At 51.7% G+C, this 19,768-nt stretch overlaps 1 protein-coding gene across 1 annotated transcript; it reads right to left on the bottom strand.

Moving 5' to 3' along the window:
- Positions 1–164: 164 nt before the first annotated feature.
- Positions 165–15,757, bottom strand: Atp13a1 (ATPase 13A1). Its single transcript, XM_052752717.1, is given in 27 exon segments — positions 165–496; positions 580–723; positions 807–918; positions 1,048–1,190; positions 2,125–2,321; positions 2,404–2,518; positions 2,589–2,749; positions 4,258–4,354; positions 4,435–4,634; positions 6,024–6,132; positions 7,127–7,252; positions 8,119–8,229; positions 8,303–8,478; positions 8,752–8,909; positions 9,222–9,342; positions 9,431–9,568; positions 9,639–9,765; positions 10,190–10,245; positions 10,340–10,469; positions 10,847–10,953; positions 11,031–11,100; positions 11,198–11,353; positions 11,527–11,599; positions 12,732–12,844; positions 12,846–12,917; positions 13,000–13,101; positions 15,334–15,757. Coding segments are annotated over 27 exon segments (3,612 nt in total). The 5' UTR covers positions 15,721–15,757; the 3' UTR covers positions 165–385.
- Between the last annotated feature and the right edge of the window lie 4,011 nt (positions 15,758–19,768).

Genomic DNA, 19,768 nt, shown 5'->3' on the forward strand with positions numbered 1-19,768 from the left:
CACTGGAAACCCGAGGTCTCCAGATCCAGGCTGAATGCCCAGAGGGTGTCATTCTCACTCTCCTCCCTGGGCTTGTGGTGATGCCAGGCCTTTCTTTGGTGACCACCTGGCCCCTCCAATTCCCAGGGGCCCTGTGTGGCACAGACAAGTGGAGGCAGGCTTCATAAAATTGCAGATGCCAATTTATTTACCAAAGGCGCTGGCCAGGACTGCTTTCACTAGCCTGGCCAGTGGTTGCCCACAAGGGTCCCAGCTCAGTCTTCCAAGGGCAAGGCGGGGCTGCCTCACTGTGGAGATGGGAGCAGTGTTCCCTCCTGGAGCCATGGGGGGCAGTGCTCCTGCCCAGCAGCAGCCAGGGTAGGTGGTGGATACCAGCACCATCATCTCAGGAAGGCACTTTCAGCTTCGGAGTCCCCAAAAAGAACTGCAGGACACGGTCAGCCAGGAGTGCCAGGCAGAAGTCCAGGGCCAGGACCTGGCCAATGACCAGCTTGAACTGTCAAGGAGGAGGCAGGTGAGCTGGGCCAGTGGCTGGGCTAGACTGGGCTGAGCCAGGGACCATTGCTCAGGGCCACTCACCTCCACAGGGATGTCCACGAGGCCAAACTGGCTGTTGAAGTCCGGAGAGGAACCAAGGAGCAAGCCAATGATGGCCAGCAGTGACACCGCCAGACTCCACACCAGGGGCTTGTTCTCAGGCAGACTCTCCATGAAGGGTGGGCCCTGTGGTGAAAAGAGACAGCTGCCTGGGGAGGGCTGAGCAGGGGTTAGGCCAGGTGGGAATGGGTAGGTATGTGGGGCCTCACCTTGTAGTTGATGGCAAAGGTAGCCATCTGCATGGCCATGGCCATGATGTACACAGTGCTGTTGACCAGGGTCGGCTCAAACTCCTTGTATAGGTCTACAAACTGTTCCTGCCTACAGGGACATGTGGGTGTCAGTACCCCTCTCCTGCTCAGGCACCCTCTGTGGCTTCCCTCTGCCCTGACAGAGAGCCAGGGCCTGCCTGGCTGTTCCTCCCTCCTCTCCTCCTGGAACCCCACTTACTTCTCAGGGCTGCGTGCCTGGGCCTCACGGTACAGGTAGACGAGGCTCAGAAAGTGGACAGAGAACTGCAGCATCACTGTGAGGATGGTGTACAGGTTGAAGATGTTGGGCAGGGGCCGCTCTCGGGAGAGAGTCTTGAGAGGCTGTGGGGCAGGACTGACCGTCAGAGCCAGCTTACTCACTCAACAGGTAGAGAGATGATACTCCTGTCTCCTCAGGCATCTTGTTTCATCCTGATCTTGGGACTGCCTATGCCCAAAATAGTCTGTACTCCATGGTAGCAATGGAGGTCTCCGTCAGGAAACAGATTTACTCTCCCTATTCCCAAGATGACAGTCAGAGCCTAGGGCCTGGTCCAGATTGCTAGCTTCCCATCCTATTAAGGTGGGATCTGAAATGTCCTCAGAAGACCCAGGGAACACGTTACAGTAGGGGATTTGGAAAGTGACTAATGCCTGGACTGAGGGAAGCTTAGATGGTGGGGCCAGCATGAAGGGAGTACAGCCTTGGGGACAATCCCAGGCCTTCCTCTTTTAGCTGCTGTGAGGTGCAGAGCTCTAAATATGAATGGCCTGAAACTTCTGGAAGCCTAAGCCAAGACAGACCTTTTGTTTCAAGGTGTCCCGTGCAGCCTTTCCTCACCCTGATGGGAAGTTGACACACATCCGATGGCCACTGGGACCTCTATTTCGCCACATCAGTGACCAGTACAGACACCTGGTTGTGGCAGCGCCCTTTCCTCAGGAGGCCTCCCTGGCTATCCCTGAGGCCAGCCCCTGAAGTCTGTGACACACTTTCCCCCTCACAGCACTGTGTCCTCTGCTTGCTCTTATTCATCATTTCCTTTGCCCTGGGGACGGTGACCTGCCTGAACCCCAAGCTCACAGACAGTGGTATACCCTAAGCAATATCACTGGCAGCTATCCAGGCTTGACCCTGTCTGCATGTCCTGTGCAGTCTCAGGGACACTCCTGCCTCGGGGCTCGAGGTCTCTGTCTGTAACTTGGGGATGAGAATTCCAATCCACAAGAGCTCTTGAATTGTCCTATGGCCAGCCCTAGGCGGTGCAGGGCCCACCTTGGAGCGTGAGATGAAGAGGAAGCAGCCGGCCAGCAGCAGCCCCTGCAGGGTGGCCTGGAAGTCACTGAACTTGACACCCTCCAGGTAGAGGACACTTTGGCTATATGCCAGGATGAGGGCATTGAGGGCCAGGATCTTGAACATCTGTAGTGTCGTCACCAATGTGCAACGGCCCTGCTTGATCACGTGGCAGACTGTGGGAAAGTAGGGCGTGAGTGGGCACGGTGCTGGTGAGCAGGGCTTCAGGCAGGGCAGGGCTAGGTGCTTGGGACTCACTGCATTGGATGGAGGACAGCTTGGAGGTGAAGGGTGCTGCAATGCTGGCATCTCCCAGCTTCACAATGGGGGTGCTCTCGTCCTCCAGGTCTCGAAGCACCTGGCTCAGGCGGTCCTGTGGGGTGGGCAGCAGGGGTCAGCCCTGGCTAGCAAGGGTTATGGGCATTTCCAATCTGAACACTCACCCTGTGGGAGGCTGGTGGCTCCTCAGAGGACAGGAGTGCCGACCTCTGTTTGGTTGACCTGGAGGAAACTCTGGGGCCACTGTTGCTCAGGACCGGGCTGTCCCTTGGCCGCCGCCGCCGTTCTACAACCCTCTCAGGGGCATTGGCCAGGAGTGCTACACCTGAGAAAGTATTGAGGAGGACTGATGGAAAGCGGTCCAGGGGCAGGGACCAGTGTCCAGCTGCAGAGCTAGACCTCAGGCTGAGCTCACGACCCACCAGTTCCAAGATCTCCATTTCACCTGACTGCCCTATGGGGCCCTCAGAGACTGGCCACCTTGTTTCGCTGGAGAATGGCTTGGCAGATAAAAGCACTTCCCACACATTCCTGGCATTCATGTGAATGTGAAGAGAACCAATTCCACAAGGCTGTCCTGACTTTTACAGCTATGTGGTAGCAGGCATGCGCCTCCACCAGCATGAACACACATCACACAATACTAATAACTGTATTTGAAACACTGGATGAAAAAATGAAAGCAAGTCTGGGGTGTAGCTCAGTGGTAGAATACCTGCCCATGTCCCTCATACCCATGCTCAAGTCCCCAAGTTCAATCCCAGAACCAATTTTCTTTTTTTTCCTGACAGGGTTTCTCTGTGTAGTCTTGGCTGTCCGGGGACTCTATTTGTAGAACAGGCTGGCCTCGAACTCACAGAGATCCACCTGCCTCTGCCTCCTGAGTGCTGGGATTAAAGGCGTGCGTGCGCCATCACTGCCCAGCCTGTATTGTTTTTTTTAAAAAAGCATCACTTTCAGTTTGTAAAGAGAGAATGTGAACAGTTGTTATTTGAAAAAGAAAGTAGAAGCCCCAAGAAGTCGAATGGAGATCACACCGATTCAGGGGTGTCAGAACCATGCTGACACAGGCACAGCTGTGATCCTAGCCCTCGAGGCAGAAGCAGGAGGGGCTTGAGTTCTAGGCCAGGCAACACAGCAAGATCAGGCTCAAAGGAGCACAAAAATCCCATCAGAACCTAAAATGAGCAACTGAAAACTGCTGTCCTCCAAAGAAACTAATTACTTGAGAGAAAAGTCTATGAGGGTTAAGAACTGCAGACAATGCAGGTCAAATGGAAAAGAACAAAGACCAAAGCTCAGCCTTTGCAGTCCAGGGTTGTCAACACTGGTCTGGACAGTGACCTGTGGTAACCATACCTGGTTGTGGGATTCATACAAAAATGCCCCCAACTTCCTCTTTTCTCCTATCCTGTTCCTCATGCCTGTACCCTTCCCTGGCCTTGTAGTCCCCCTCAAGATTTCTTTTTAAAAGACAAGGTTCCATGTAACCAGGCTAGTCTTGCTAAGTATAGGCAAGAATGAACTTGGACCCCTGATTCTCTTGAGCTCTGCCTGGATGAGCACCACTGCCCAGGGAGGTTATTAGTTAAAATTACTTCTTTTTTTCAGTGTTTGGGATGAAATCCAGGGCTGTGTACATATAAGGAAGACCTCTACACTGCGCCACACCCCCGGCCTCTCATTGGAGGATTCTAGGCAGGCGTTCTCCACAGAGCCATACCCCCAGCTCCTCTCCTAAGACTCAAACACCCCTGACTATCTATGAGCAAGAGGGCCAGGTGAGATGCCCACACTAGTGATGGAGACATAGCCCCAGCTATTGGAGCTCACCCACATCAGCATGCTTCAGTGCGCCCACGTCATTGGTGCCATCTCCACACATGAGGGTCACATAGCCCAGCTCTTTCAGGCTAGTGATGACAAATTCCTGCATGGTAGACATGAGATAAATAGGACTGCAGCCACTCCCAAAGCCCCCAGTGCCCAACCCTAGGGTCCTGCACATACCTTCTGCTTGGGGGCCACACGGGCAAACACTTGCACATGAGGGATGAGGCATAGCAGCTGCTGGGGGTCCACAGCCTGCAGGTGAGCCAAGCCATCACCTGTGAGGCACAGCGCGTGCTCCAGGGCCAGGGCCTTGGGGGAGCCCAGGGTCAGAGGCAGCACGATGCTGCTATCGATGGAGCGCCACTCACACGGCTGGCCTGTGGGTTACATCTACGGTCAGGGGTGGGACTCCAGGGCCAAGAGCACAGCCTCCCCCAGAACCTGGCCCTGCCCTGGGCATTTCACAGGGAACATACACAGGTACAGGCAAGGAAATCGAGGACTCAGGAACTGAGTCCTGTCCCAGTAGCTGCATGATTGGGCTAGATGCAAACACAGGAGGCTGGTCTCTTGGCAATCAAGCCACCGTCTCCCTCTAGAAGTTACAGAACACTGATCCCTCATCTAACAGATCTCTCTACCGCCAGCCTGAACTCCAGCCCTCTTGGAGCTAGGATCTCTCCCATGCTAAGCCCCATGGGACCCACTTTTTAGGGTCACCTGCCCACAACCCTCAGGTCCAAGAAGAACATAGCATACAGGGCTGGAATGGAGGGAGACGTGGGGCCAACAGTTAAGAGTTCTCTGAGAAGCAGTGGGAGTTTCTAGAAGGCTTCCTCGCTAGGTACACTTCCCACCTCCCATTCTGCCATCCGGCTTTGGGCACCCACTGCTCCTCATATGGGTCCTGCACTAAGTGACAGTAAGTGACCCCGAGCAAGAAGGGGGTTCACAGCTGGATGGTGGTGGTGCACGCCTTTAATCCCAGCACTCGGGAGGCAGAGCCAGGTGGATCTCTGTGAGTTTGAGGCCAGCCTGGTCTACAGAGTGAGTTCCAGGAAAGGCACCAAAGCTACACAGAGAAACCCTGTCTCGAAAAACAAAACAAAACAAAACAAAAAAAAAAAAAAAAAAAAAGAGTGGGTTCATTTGCTTACACAGGAAAGATTCTGAAGCCTGGTCTCAGAAGATATGTATGCAAAAACTGGCCTGAAAGCCACTGTGTAGCCCAGGCTGGCCTGGAACTAACAGCAATCTTCCTGCCTCAAGAGCTAGGCTGACAGGAGTGCACCCTCACACTTAGCTAAGCGCACTTCCTTTTGAGTCCCAGCCTCCTTGCTTTCAAGTAAGATGCCAATAGTCAGCTTAGCAGTTTATCTCCTCCTTACACTGTGCACAGAGCTGCCCACAGTGCAGGGCAGGGCAGACAGATGTGCTAAGAACATGCCGTGCCTTTTATCCAGGATCTACCATCCTCAGTGTTGGGCACCTAGCAACCCACGGGCAATGGCACAGGAGTGACCTGCCCAGCCCAAGGTGGGCAAGGATGACAAATGAGTGAGTACCTGTCTGGCAGTGTGCATGAGGCCTGTTGTAAACAAGCAAGGCAGACTCAGGAATCCATTGGTGCTCTATACCACACACCCACATGCCACACTGCCTATGTTCTGGGGCCTCCTCATAGTGCGGCTGACATCAATTGTGATCAGCAGTAAATAGTGGTAAGGCACTGGTCCTGGACTAGGGCCCCAACTACCCAGCCTCACCTTTCTCCAAGGGAGGATGCAAGATGAGCGTGTGGGCCTTGTCAATGAAGTGTAGCTCCTGAGCCACATGGCAGGCAGTGAGTGGGTTGTCCCCTGTGATCATGACCACCTATGGGACAGGGGACAAGGCTTAGCAGGGAAGATTTGTTGGGCAGAATTCTTACCTTGGTCTCACAGCTCCTCCTCAGAAAGTATGAGGGAAAAGGCCACAACCCCCATGGGACAGAACAGCCTAACCCAGGTTGTGCTATCCAAATGGCAAGGCTGTGCTAGTTCATCAGCTGAGCTGGCACCAGGGCTGCTCACACACTGAGTACACTTCAGCCTCAATGCATTGCTTCTTAAAGCAATTCACTTTTTGTTATGTGTTTATAGGAATGGGTGTGTGTGCCTTTGGATATGAAGGCCAAAAGAGATGTCTGATTTCTCATAGCTAGAGTTATAGGTATTTTGTGGGAGTCAGGATCCAAACTTTAGTCCTCATGACTGAGTACCAAGTTCTTTTAACTGCTGAGCCAACTCTTGGGATCCTACTTTTTGCTTTTTGGGCCAAGGTCTCACCATGAAGGCCTGGCTGGCCTTGGACTCACTATGTAGACCATACTGACCATAAACTCAAATTGACATGCTGACCTCTACCTCTCTAGGGTAATGGGCATGTCACTACATTCAGCTTATTGCTTTTACTTACAAACACAAATTAAGAATTAACTCTTGGCTGTCAATGTTCAGGGCCTGGTACCTGCTTGTACAGAGACCATTTTAGTGATGGGAAAGATAAGTAACCCATGACCTACGAGGGCTCAATGGGGACCAGTTGTCTTATCTGTTTCTCTCTGAGACTGTTCACCAGGACAGACATGGCCTCCAGATCCCTTACCTCCAGCTTCTGCTTCCTTCTCATAGTCACAGAAAGTCTGAGGAGGTGATGTCTGTTCTAAGAGGGGGCCATGTTACAGAGCATCCTCTACTCAGTCCTGAAGTGCCAGCCATATCTATACCCAGCTTAAAACCTGCGGTCCCTCACTACTGAGAAGTAGAGCTGTCACGGTTCTCTGCTGCCAGCCCCCTGCTCCCGCTCCCACTTCTCCCTTTTCCCATACCCTGTGGGATGCGTTCTGGATCTCTCGGATCACAGCCTTTGAGTCAGCCTTGAGTGGACAGGAGACCACGATGAAGCCCACGAACTTGAGGCCGCTCTCCAGGGCCTCCCGCTTGACCTCCCGGGCCTGTGGACAGATGCAGGGTACCTTCACCGGCTGTCCTTCCCACCAGCCTCTTCAAACCTCCCTGAGTGAGGAACCCAGTCAGGAAAGCAGGTTACAAGTGCCTCAGCAAGTAGAGGCACTGTGCATGTGTGTGATGGTGCTGGGAGAGAAGAGGCCCAGTCCCCTAAGAAGGGAAATGTCAGCGTTAGGAGGGGAGAGAAAGGTAGGTGCCAAGTGGGGTCCAGCTAATGATGCAGGGAGGTCTAGACCCAACTGTGCCTACACCTTGTGATTGTAGACATGGACACGTCACAGAGCCCTCTGTGGCTCAATTCAAAAGTGGGACTGCACAAGGCCACCACCCTCAGGATACCCAACAAAGTGCCAGGGAAGGCAGGTGATAAAGATCACAGAAGACACAGCAGAGTAAGAGTGAAGGCAGGAGTCAGGGTGGACAGGACCAGGGGACAGGCTTGGGACAAAGAGGGCTCTCCAGGCCCAGAAGCAAGGAAGGCACAATGCAGGAGGACAGAGGCTTTGCGTCCTGGCTTGAGTGGGTCTCCATCTCAGGGCTGTCAGCTGACAGTAAGGTCTAGAGGGATGTTTGGCTGTAGTGGGTAAGAAGACTGGACCAGGACCAAGAAGTAGGTCAAAGGGCAGCTGTACTTTCAGAGTCTGCGAAGAAGGGCAGGGACAGAGGGAGGGGTACGGACCCACTATGGCCTTTTGATCTTGACAGGGACAAGAATGGTGGAATCTGAAACGCCTTCTGGCCTTCCCTGAGGAAGTGCCCAGGACATCCCAGAGCAGAGAAGGCAACATGAAATTGCGCTCATTCCCACTGATGTGGCAGGGTAGCAGGGTTGTTGAGTATGGCAGACCCTCACCTGCTGATGCGTGAGATGCCCTAGCTCCTTGTACCCCAGAGCCAGGACTCGGGCTCCTTCCCGAGATATCTCAGTGTGGATGTGGTGGTAGTCAGCTGGGCACTGGGAAAACTGCATGGAATACAGGGGCACGTCACTGCCTGATCCCTGACTGCCCCGTAACCCAGGGTTGGGGCCGGCTCACCATGGAGTGCAGGGTTTCAGGGGCCCCCTTCACAGCCGCGATGTAGCAGAGGTCAGTGGAGCCGAGCTTCTCGTAGGAGGCGAGCACGGACATTCGCTTTAGGGCACTGGCAAAATGAAAGCGCTGGTGAATTTTCAGCCCCTGAGTTTTAATACTTCGGGGGAATACTTTCTCATCTGGAAACAAATAAGTACGAGTCCTGAGGGGCTTCGCTCCGGAGAGGTAGCCAAGCCCCCCACACTCTGCCCCAGTTTTCCCACCCCAGCATCCCCAGAATCCTGCCGGTCACAGCAGGCAAGTGGATCAGTCACGGAAGACTGGACACTGACCCAAAAAGATACCGATGTGATGAGGCCAGCCTGGCACTAGCCTGGAAGAATGTTGCCATGGGCGAGCCTGCCCAGGACAGAGAGGCCACCCATGCCAGGCCTTGAATTCCAGTCCCTCACCTTTGGTCAGTGTCCAGTCCACAGCTGTCAGCATGGCCTTCTCCAGGGGGTCACCCACTAGGGTGCCATCCTCCAGCTGCATGAGTGAGTGGCAGGAAGCCAGGGCGCGGTGTGTCTCTATGGGAATGCTGGACACTGGGGTCACCTCCTTCCCATCTCTGCAAAGACGGGTACAGTTGGTACAAGACGGATAGAGGAGGGCGGGTGAGCTGCACCTCTACCAGGGACCACCTTCTGAGACTACTGGCCTCAAGGATGACTCCTGAGATCACAACAGATGAGGCCCCAGATCTGTGCCAGCTGTTCTGAATCTATCTCCCTACCCGATACCACTCATCCTGATATCCACGTAAGACCTTCTGTAATGGAACCTCATAAGCAGGGCTTCAGTGTGGGGGCTCAGGTCAAGCTTGGTTCTGTTTGCTGGGGGTGGGAAGGATGGTGGTGGCGGGGAGTCCCTCTATGCTCACCTCAGCCCTGCCACACCACGCACCACCAGGCTGTCACTCGTCAAGGTACCCGTCTTGTCAAAGCAGCATACTTCGACCTTGCCAGCAAAGGGGATCCGGAAAGGCTCGGTGCAGTACATGTCTGGGGGTGCGGTATGGGGTCTGGAGTCAGGGGATCCCTCCAGGCTCCTGCCTGTTGTGCCACGCCCCACCAATCACTCAGTACTCACAGAGCTTGGCCAGGGCTATGAGGGAGGTGTTGACAGCCAGGGACAGCTCAATGGGCAGTTCAGGGGGTACAACCGAGGTGAGGATGAGGGTACACTCGAGAAAGAGCTTGTAGCGGTTCCGGCTGGGGTCCTTGGTTCCTGTGGAAATAGGGTCTGGAAGCCTGGGGCAGGGAAGGGGCTGTGGAGCAGGAGCTGTCAGGGTGCTTACCTTCAATCCACACATACGCAGCGGCAGCAATGGCAAACACCAGGAGGAAGAGGATGAAGATGAAGGTCTCCAGGTTGTTTGCAGTCACTCTCTTCACCCCAAAGAGAATTGTACGCAGCAGCTTGCCCTGCAGGGATGGGGTGGGAGAACACTCTTTCCTAGGAGGTTTATGGGGGACAGTAGCCTCCCCTCCCTGAGAGCACTGAGGCTGGCTTCTCTTTCTAGGAAACAGCAACGCCCGCCTCAGACCATGAAGCAGTTCCAATTAGATTTCCAACAAGAGTTAAGGCCGCCTACCACAGGGCCACCGGAGGGGCAGCAAGTGCAAAGGAGAAGCCAGGCTTTCCTCACCCCTCCAGGCAGAACCCTGAAGCATTTCCCAGAGCACCTCACTTAACACCCCCTTCCTAGGATGGTACACCAGACTGCCGTGGGCACACCCAGTTATCTCAGGCCAGGGAAAGCAGGCAGCACTATGATGGTAAGGCCTGCACTAGCCTTAGGGTGAATGTTCTAGAAGGATCCATCACATACTTTGGGCCCTCCCATACCTGGGAAGTGTTGAATCCAGTCCTCAGGACGTAGGCCACACATCCATTGTCAACCGCTGAGGAGACAAGCAGAGGTGTGTGTCATTAACACCCCTGTCTCACCTACATGCTACAGATGCAGGACACCCAGGACACCCTCAAGGCACCTACACTTCAGGCCAGAGGTCGCCTTCTGCGGGGGGATGTGCTGTACCACCTTGGTGCCCCCAAAGATGACATGTAGCCGGGCATCGGCCTGCAGGTCTAGGACACGGTCTGGGCTCAGGTCTTCAATGGGCTCCTGAGAAAGAAAACGTCAGAACTGGATGATGACCTCGCTTCAGCTTTCCAGGGCTGAGGCATTAGTAGGCTGCATCTCTGGAGGGCTGGCCCCCAGGGAGTTGTCTGACTCCCATGAGTGCCCCCTGCCTAGATCAGCAAATCCTATCCACCTGGGCTCCTTGGCTGTTGTGTCTCACCACAGGACGTGTGGAGTTAATGCCCAGTGATCTGCATTAGACCTCCTCAATGATACAGAGAATCCCATCCTGACTGGACGTGCTGGTTCTCTCCACCTGGCCCAGCCACACCTATGGAAGTGACTCCAGCCCACTGGCCTCTCCTGCCCTAGGTCTGTCTTCATGAACTGGCTAGCGAACTGTGGATCCCACCCATCACCTTCATCTGTGGCACCGATTCCCCTGTGAGCATCGCCTCGTCCACGATGCAGCGGCCCCGAAGCAGCAGCACATCGCACGGCACCAGGTTCTCCTGGGGGGATCGGCCTGCAACACGCAGGCAGGAGGATCAGCCACAGACTACGGTAAGGGTTTCTGTCTGGGGGAGAGAAATCCTGCCTCACCGATGGACACGATGTCCCCAGGAACAATCTCATCACTGGCGATGGGCCTCCATTTTCGGCTGCGGTAGACCTGGAAGTATGAGTAGGGGAAGTGTGTCACGAAGAATATGCACAGTGCTTACCCAGGGCTGGGCAGGGTTACCATCCGCCTGTCCCATCAGCCACACCTGTATCATGTGGGGCTTGTTGCCCATCTTGCGGATCTCTGACATGTTCCTCATCTGCTGCTGCACTAGGGAAGCCTCGAAAGCCACCAGCATGGACAGAGTGAAGACACTGTAGTACCAATACTCATCCAGGCACCAGAGCCCGACGCAGAACACCTGTGGGTCAGCCGTCTGTCAGGCCTTGCCCACCTGTCCTGTACCCAGAAACCCCAGCAAACACCAATGATCCTTGAGGGCAGGGAGAGGCTCTGGGGTTTGCAATGGCAGCTAGGCTTACTCTGGCTGAAACAGCCCAAAGAAGGAGCTGGTGCAAAGGCCAGAGTTGTTACCTGAAACACGAAGAAAGGGGCTGTGGCTCTCTCCTTGAAAAGTTCAGAGAAGTCAGGCACCACCATCTCGGCTCTGTAAGAGATCAAACCCATCAAATTCCTGGATGAGGCTGAAGAAGAGGAGACCCTGGCCCTGCCACCTCCAACTTGGAACCTCTGTGGGTTTCCAAGGACACAGGCTACCCAAGGTGGGAGGCTGCACTCATGCTCCTCCCTGCTTGCTCGACAGTCAAGCGCAGGTTGGCTGACAATGTGCTGTCCTTATCACTGAGCCCCTTGCTCTGCTGAATCCTGTGACAGGCTCTTCCCAACACTACCCACCCCCAGGGCAAGATAAGAATATCTAGTCAGTGACACAGGCAGCAGTACCACTGAGTCGTACTCCAATCCCACTGAGGGTGCATCATCACCATTTCCAGTGTGTTGAGATGCTTATGAGCATAAATACGCTGAACAGAAATTTCAAGATGGAATCTAATTTCATGCTGTGCATACCACTTTAATCCCTACAGAGTGAGTTTCAGGACAGCCAGGAGCTACACAGAGAAATCCTGTCAAGAAAAAAAATCTAATTCCATGTTTGTTAGGGAGGGCAGACCAAGGAGAGGGCTTATTTGATAAAGTGCTTGCCTTATAAGCATGAGGACCTAAGTTCAAGTCCCAGACTCCATGTAAAAAAACCAAGTGTAGTGAGTGGTATGAACAATCACAGCACTGGGGGAGGTAGAGACAGGAGGATTGCTGGTATTGCTACTTAGAAAGCCTATTTAGTGAGCTCCAATTCAGAGAGACTCTGTCTTAAAAAACAAGGTGGATGGTTGCTGAGATGGCTCCTGAAGCTGACCTCTAGCCTCCACATATATCTGCACACACATGCATCACCCACCCACTACCACACAAATCAAGAGTCACAAAACAGACAAGAGTCACAAAACAGACAAATGGAGAATGGTCACTCAGGACAGGACAACCCTCCCAACCAAGGTCTTACACCACAAAGCAGAGGCTCCCTGGCCCTCTAAGGGCGCTGTTGGCGGACAAAGTTTGGAGGAAACTAGAGCAGAGCAGCTTTCTCAAATGGGGCCACTGTCACCTAGCATTTTTGGCTTAAAAGCAGAGCCTCTGCCCTATTGTCAGGGCTCCCCTGACCAGGAGCAGAGCAGGGCAGCAGTGCACAGGGGCCCCTGGGGAAGACAAGGACTCACTTGTTGCTCCCAAACTTCTTCTCCGCAGCTCGGATCTCCGAGTCTTCCTGGAAGCCTCTGTTGTTCTGATAATAGGAGAGGGCATTCCCCACTGGGAAGGCCACCGGGAGGAACCTGCTTTTTCTCCAGGGCATCATAGGAATATTTGATCTTCTGGAATTCAAATGATAGCACCTCCAGGCCCATCTTCACCCTGGGGTTGGGGGTGGGGAGGACATCAGTGCTCAGGAATACCACACAAATGCCTATTCCAGTCACCCTGCAGGACATCCCTACCCACCTTGTCACGGTGCAGGGCTACCAGCTCAGTGGAGCCATTGTTGGGGGTTGGCACCACCTTCACAAAGGTCGCTCTGCTTGGGTCATACTCCTGTCAAAAGCCAAAGATTGTTATTGAGCCCTTCTTAACCCAAAGTGATGCCCTCACATGGACAGACGAGTGTGGGTGCCACATAATGTTATGAATATGTCCTTAGGCTCTAGTGCTGGCTTGGCCATACTCTACCTGATCACTGGTCCTGTAGTAGAAAGCTGAGGTCACAAGCTTGCTCGTCATCCAGGATTCTGAACACAAACTCAAATCCATATAGAACATTTAATTTGCTCTCCACTCATATGACCCAAGTCTTGCCACAGCCCACTTGCTGCCACACTGGCTCTCTCTGGCTTGCTTACTACTCCCTAGTACACTGGACACTCAGGCTTCCCTGTGTCTGAGCTAAGAGTCTTGGGATCCAAGCATGTCCTACCTACAGCCTGTGGGCACATGCAACCAAAGACAGCTATGAATGTGACACAAACCATAAGCCTACTTATAACACTATGGGGTTTTTTTCTTGGTAACTTAACTGTGAGGTTCCCTAGAGGAACCTCAAATATGTTGATGACTACACTGAACGGTGATGTCAAGAGACTGGTCCTGCCTCCTTCCTCTACACCATTGTCTTTGCAGGAAGCACACACACAGAGTCACCAGCTCTCCTGACTGTCCAGGCCTTTGTCACCTACTGTGGAGCCCTCCCCAGGTGGCCCCATCTAAAGTTCCCTGGGACTCTCTTAGCGTTATGTCTTCTCCATGCTACTTTCCTGACACAAGAAACACTCCCCTATGAGCTGTTTCGCTACACCTCGCAATGACTAGAGGTGGAGGAGGGATGCACAGTGGTAACCCTGAAGGAATGCCACTCCCAGGGACTGCACGGCCCTGGAACCATAGAGAAAACAGAACACACACACAATGATGAGCTTAACTAACACAGAAGGCAAGCACATGGTGCTATGTAGAGTGTTAGCCCTGAGGCAGGCACTTTACAGGCCATCTTAGCCTCCTTCAGTGACCCTGGAGGGAGGCGCTTCAGCTTTCACTTTACAGCAGGGTGAAACTGAAACCCAGGGAGAAGCAAACCCTGATCTCTCTCCTCACTCCAAGGCTGCTGAGCTCCTCCCACTCACTTCTCCCTCCTAGGAGAGGAAGTTGTCGGCTACAAATGTTTAGCCACAGTCCAAAAGGCAGCTAGACTGCTAGGGATTGAGTATCCCACACTCAGCCCTACCACTCACCCCCAACCCTTGGTGCTGAGCTCAGAAATTCAGGCCCCTCTGCAGGACAAATATTAATGAAGGAGGCAACAGGGTGCACTCTCTTGGGACTGAGGAGTCAATGCACAGAGCCAGAGAAGGTAAGTAAGGGTATTCTGGTTTTTCCTGCAGTCCTTGACACTTCCTCCCTTTCCTGGGGACCAACCCAGCATTGGGATTAGAAAGGATGCTGGCTTGAGCAGTTATCAGTGCCACAGGCTTCATTTAGTGTGATCTGCAGTGTGGTCACTGGGTGTTACCTGCCAACCTAGAGCACCTTGTGGTCACTGCTTCCTGTAGTGACACTGTATTTGAAATTCTGAACTTGGACATACCCTGACAAACCCTCATCTTATTAACCACCCTTATTTTATAGACAGATACCATGAGACTCTAAGCTGTTAGTTAAAGCTGTTAGTTACTTCACTTAAAACTAGCTCCTGCTCACCTTAAGCACCAGGATGAACTACATGCTCCTTTGGGTCTAGCAAGGGACAGAGGCTGAACATAGATTAGGGGAATCACACTACCGGTCTAGCCTCACACTTGGGGGGGTTGGGTGGAGTAGGAACCAGAAATGGTAGCACAGGCTTTTAATCCCAGCACGCTAGAGACAGAGGTAGGCAGATATCTATGAGTACCAGACGAGCCAGGGCTTCATGAGACCCTGTCTTATAAAAAACAGGAAAAACCAAGGTAGGAGACAATGGAGAAGGAAGGTAGGACCGTTCCAAGAACAGCACGTCATATGGGAGCTAAGATAACAATTCACACAAACGGTAACATATGGGTTCTGCGCTAAGTCTGTTACGTGTTTCTTGTGAATCAAAATGACCACAGCACAGTCGCATGGGGGGGTCAGAATCAGCCTAAGCCACAGGGGAGAAGGCGCCTCTGGAGACTCGGGCCTTGCAATTGAAAGGCTGCAGACGGGACTGGGGAATCCGTAAACCGCTGCGGCCCGGGACCCCTGCTAGGCCACATCGTGCCTGGGTCTGGGTTGGGATCGTGCGCGCGCACTTACCGGGGTGCAGGTGAGCGCGCAGTGCGCGTGCACAGACCAATGCCCAGACAGGACAGTGAGTGCGTGCGCGAGGCAGATGGTGGCGAGCGCTAGCAGAGCGGCCTCGGGGATCTGGGTCCAGCTGCTGCCCCAGCCCCAGCAACCGCTGGCGGCGGCGCCCACCCAAGCTGGGTACAGCAGCCCCGCGAACGGCAGCACGGTGAGGCGCCGCAGAAGTGCCAGCCGCCGGTATGGCCACACGGCGGCCACCAGTTCGTCGCCATTCGCTATAAGCGCTGGTCCGGCGGCCAGCACCGGCCGCGGTCGCGGCCCAGGTTGAGGAGGCCCGTTGCCCCGGGCCCCGCCAGGCCGGGCCTCGCAAGGAACCGCGTTGCCCACCGCCGCCATCTTTCCCAGCGCTGCGATAGCTTCCGGCAGAAGCACCGCCTCACTTCCTGTAAATTACTTCCGGTGAGGCCTGAGAGCCACCATGAATGGCTTTAGGAATAGGAAGCGCCTATGGAAAGAGCTACAAGGGTCAGGAAGGGCACTGCCATGACAGACTGTGGCTGGAAGGAGAGTAAGGGCGTTGCCATAACAAAGAAGGAATCAAAGGTCCAAATCAGCTTGCTAAGGGGTGCCACGCCAGACTAAGACCGGAAAAGACTAGGCAGGCAGGGCGGGCTTGACGGCACCAAGACTACCTGAAACGGAAGAGCCGGACACGTCTCGCTTGGGCATCTGTCAGTCACATGGGGCGGAGCCTCTACACGTGAAGGAGAAAACCCAATCCAAACATAAGGGCTGTAGGAGGTGGGGCCTTTTGAGGGCGGGGTCTAGCGGAAGGGCGGGGCTTTCAAAAGGTAGCGGTTAGAGCGGCTTCTCCGTGCAAGCCATACTGTAATAATTGCACAAAATAGCCACGTTAACATAAGAAATGGGCCGGGCGGTGGTGGTGCACGCCTTTAATCCCAGACTTGGGAGGCAGAGCCTGGCGGATCTCTGTGAGTTCGAGGCCAGCCTGGTCTACAGAGTGAGTTCCAGGACAGGCGTCAAAGCTACACAGAGAAACCCTGTCTCAAAAAACAAAAACAAACAAACAAACAAACAAAAAAGAAATGGAAAATTTGATATTTGTATGAAATGTATTTTACTGTTACTCAACTATTCTGTACAAATGCTATTACTTGAACACAACCATAATAGGATTTTTGAAGATTTAGAAAAATTATAATTATGTATTTGTGTATCTGTGTGTGTGTGTGTGTCACCTGTGTACAGCTTCCACAGGGACCCTAAGAGGGCGTCTGAAACCTGAGTTGGCATAGTTGTGAGTTGCCCCACTTGGGTGTTTGGAATCCAACTCTGGTCTTCTGAAAGAGCAGCAAGCATTCTTAATCACTGAGCCCTTTTTCTAGCACCCATAATACGATTTACTGCTAATTGTGTAATAATTAGTATGTGTGAGGAAATATCTTTAAAGAATATATTACATTCTATTTATGTGTGTGTCACACATGTGAACGTCAAAGAATAGCTCACTGGAATTGGCTCTCTCCTTCCACTAGATGGGTCATCAGGATTGGTGGCAAGTACCTTTACACCCTGAGCCATGTCACTGTGCTACAACATTTTATTTGAACACTTCCAGTCATTGTGTTTTGTTTTTGATACAAGGTCTCATGGAGCCCAAGCTCGCCTCAAACTCTCTATGTAGTAGAAACTGGCCTTGAAATCCTGGTCCTCTTGCCTCGACTTCCTATTACAGGTGTGGGCCACTACATAGAGAGTCCTATGGGCTTTTTCAGTTCTTTATTGCATAATTAAATTTTGTAGATTATATTTTTGCATATTCTTTTTATGTGTATCTGTCCATCAGATCGTGCAGTGCCTACAGAGGCCAGAAGGGGGAGTCAGATCCTTTGGAATTGACCATAAAGGTGTTAGTCACCGTATGTGCACTAGGAACCAAACCTGGGTCATCTGCAAAGTGCTCTTAACCACTGGATCATTGCTCTAGTCCCTTGTAGGGTATTCTTATGGAACACAAATATAAAACTTTATAAAAGGAGAAATAGCTGGGGGTGAACTTAATCTCAGCCCTTCGGAGGCAAAGAGGCGGATCTCTATGAGTTCAAATACAGACTAGTCTACAGAGCAAATTCCAGGACAGCCAGAGCTACACAGAGAAACCTTGTCTCAAACAAAACAAAACAAAACAAAACAAAACAAAACAAAACAAAACAAAACAAAACAAAATAAAACAACAAAACAACCAATCAGCTAAACAAATGACCCCCAACAAAAATGAGAAATAAACACCATACGACTTTGTAATCAGATCACAATATTTAATAAACTATTAAAGTTAATATATTTGAGCAGAACATGGTGGCACAGGCCTTTAGTTCCATCATTCAGGAGACAGAAGTAGGATATCTGTGAGTCTGAAAACAGTTTGGTCTATATAGCAGGTTCAAACCAGCCAGGATTACATTGTGAGACCCTGTTATAAAATAAAAAAAAAAAGACATGTTTGTTTCTGCCCACTTTACAACACGGATTGTCCTTGTTCTTTTCCAGGGTTACTTTGCTTTGTGTGCCAGGCCTGCCCTCCCATGTACAACTGAAGCTGAAGTGGAGAGATGACAAACTCAGAGTCATCCTGGGAACTTAAAGAGACTTTCTCTGAACTTAAAAGAGTAATAAAATGTTGGCTAGCTAGGTGCTAGAGTGGTTCCTAGCATTCTTGAAACCCTGGGTTTGATCCCCAGTGATGTAAAACATACAAACAAAATGGAAAAACCCTGACTGTGTCGCCTGCTGTTGGCATAGCAATTTTCTCTTAGTTGAAGCAACACAATTGAATCAGCTGGACTAAGGAAGTTCTAAATGCTAGCCTTCTCTTCTCTCCTCTTTCCTCTACCCCGTCCCAGGGGATCGATCCCCAGTGCTTGGGCTTGGCAGCAAATGCCCTTGTCTGCTGAGCCATCTTACTGCCTGACTCTAAAGAGAGGCCCATTAAGAGTCAGGAAATAACTATTTAAAGTCTGAGGAAGTTCCTGAAACTTAGCAAGTGTACAAGGATCATTCCTCCCCAAGGCTATATAAGCAGACAAGTTGCTTGCAAGTCATTCAGAGAACTCCAGGTTTGCAGCTTGGAGTCCTTACCCATTCTGGGGTGGGCTTTCAATGATGCACTGACCTTTGAGTCATTCTGGCCCCTTAAAGCAACCACTAAGCTGTACTCATGTGAGCAACTCCAGTAAACTCATTGATTCACCAAGTTGAACTTTAGTGTTTACATTCATCTGTCACTCTTTCCTTCTCTGTAGGAATAGTGTCACACAACATAACTGGTGCCCAAACAGGGGCTGACAGAACCAAAGAGTGGGAGGAATAAGTGCACAGTCACTGCAATGGGTGCTGAGACATGCACATGAGGCTGATTTGTGTGAGGGGAAAACATCTGCAGGGGGAGTCCCAGTATGTCTACCTTACCCTTATGGTAGAGAATCATATGTCTCCCTGCTGGAGTGGTAGTTACATGCTCCCTGCAGGAGATGATAGGACAAGCAATCATGTCTGAGCTGTCTGAGAATGAAATATCTGTTGGGGGAATCCCAGGATGACCATATTCCATTACTTGGCATGGGTGTCCTGTCTCATTGATGAACAAAATCTATTTCATGAGTATGGGGATGCCTCCACAACAATGTATTACAACTCTGAAAGCTGAGGTTGTCCTATGATCTCCATACAAACGTGGACACATGCATTTGTGAACACGTTTTGAACATACACATGAACATGCATATACACAAACACATATACACAGAAAAACAAAATATTAAAATAGGGTGTATTATTTACTTTTGTATTGCTGACAGAGGCAACTTACAACATAATTAAATTGCGTCTATGGTTTCAGAGAGTGAGGGTCCATGGTGATGGAGTAGAGGTATGGCATCAGGAGCAGCTAAGAGCTCATATCTTGATCCACAAGTAGGAGGCAGAGAGATAAGTCTTTGAAACCTCAAAGCATGACCCACTAGTGACACACATCTTCGAACAAGGTCACCTCTCCTAATCCATTCTAAACAGTTCCACCAACTGAGGATTAAATATTCAAACATTTGAGCCTGTGGGGGCCATTCTCATTCAAGTTGCCTCTGTCAGCAATACAAAAGTAAATAATACACCCTATTTTAATATTTTGTTTTTCTCATTCAAACAGCCAAATAGGGGCTAGAGAGATGTCTCAGTGGTTAAGAGCATATACTGACGACCTGGGTTCAGTTTCCAGGTTGGGGTGGGCAGCTCACAGCCTTCTGTATTCATTATAACTCAATTAAATCTGACACCCTTTCAGACTTCCATGAGCACCTTCAAGGATGTTGTGCACTTAACATAAAAGTGAATAAGTATTTTGAAAATTAAAAATAAAGCATTGAAG

The sequence above is a fragment of the Peromyscus californicus genome, unplaced genomic scaffold, assembly GCF_007827085.1.
Source record: "Peromyscus californicus insignis strain IS unplaced genomic scaffold, ASM782708v3 Scaffold_23__1_contigs__length_62951481, whole genome shotgun sequence".
Classification (NCBI taxonomy): Eukaryota; Metazoa; Chordata; class Mammalia; order Rodentia; family Cricetidae; genus Peromyscus; species Peromyscus californicus.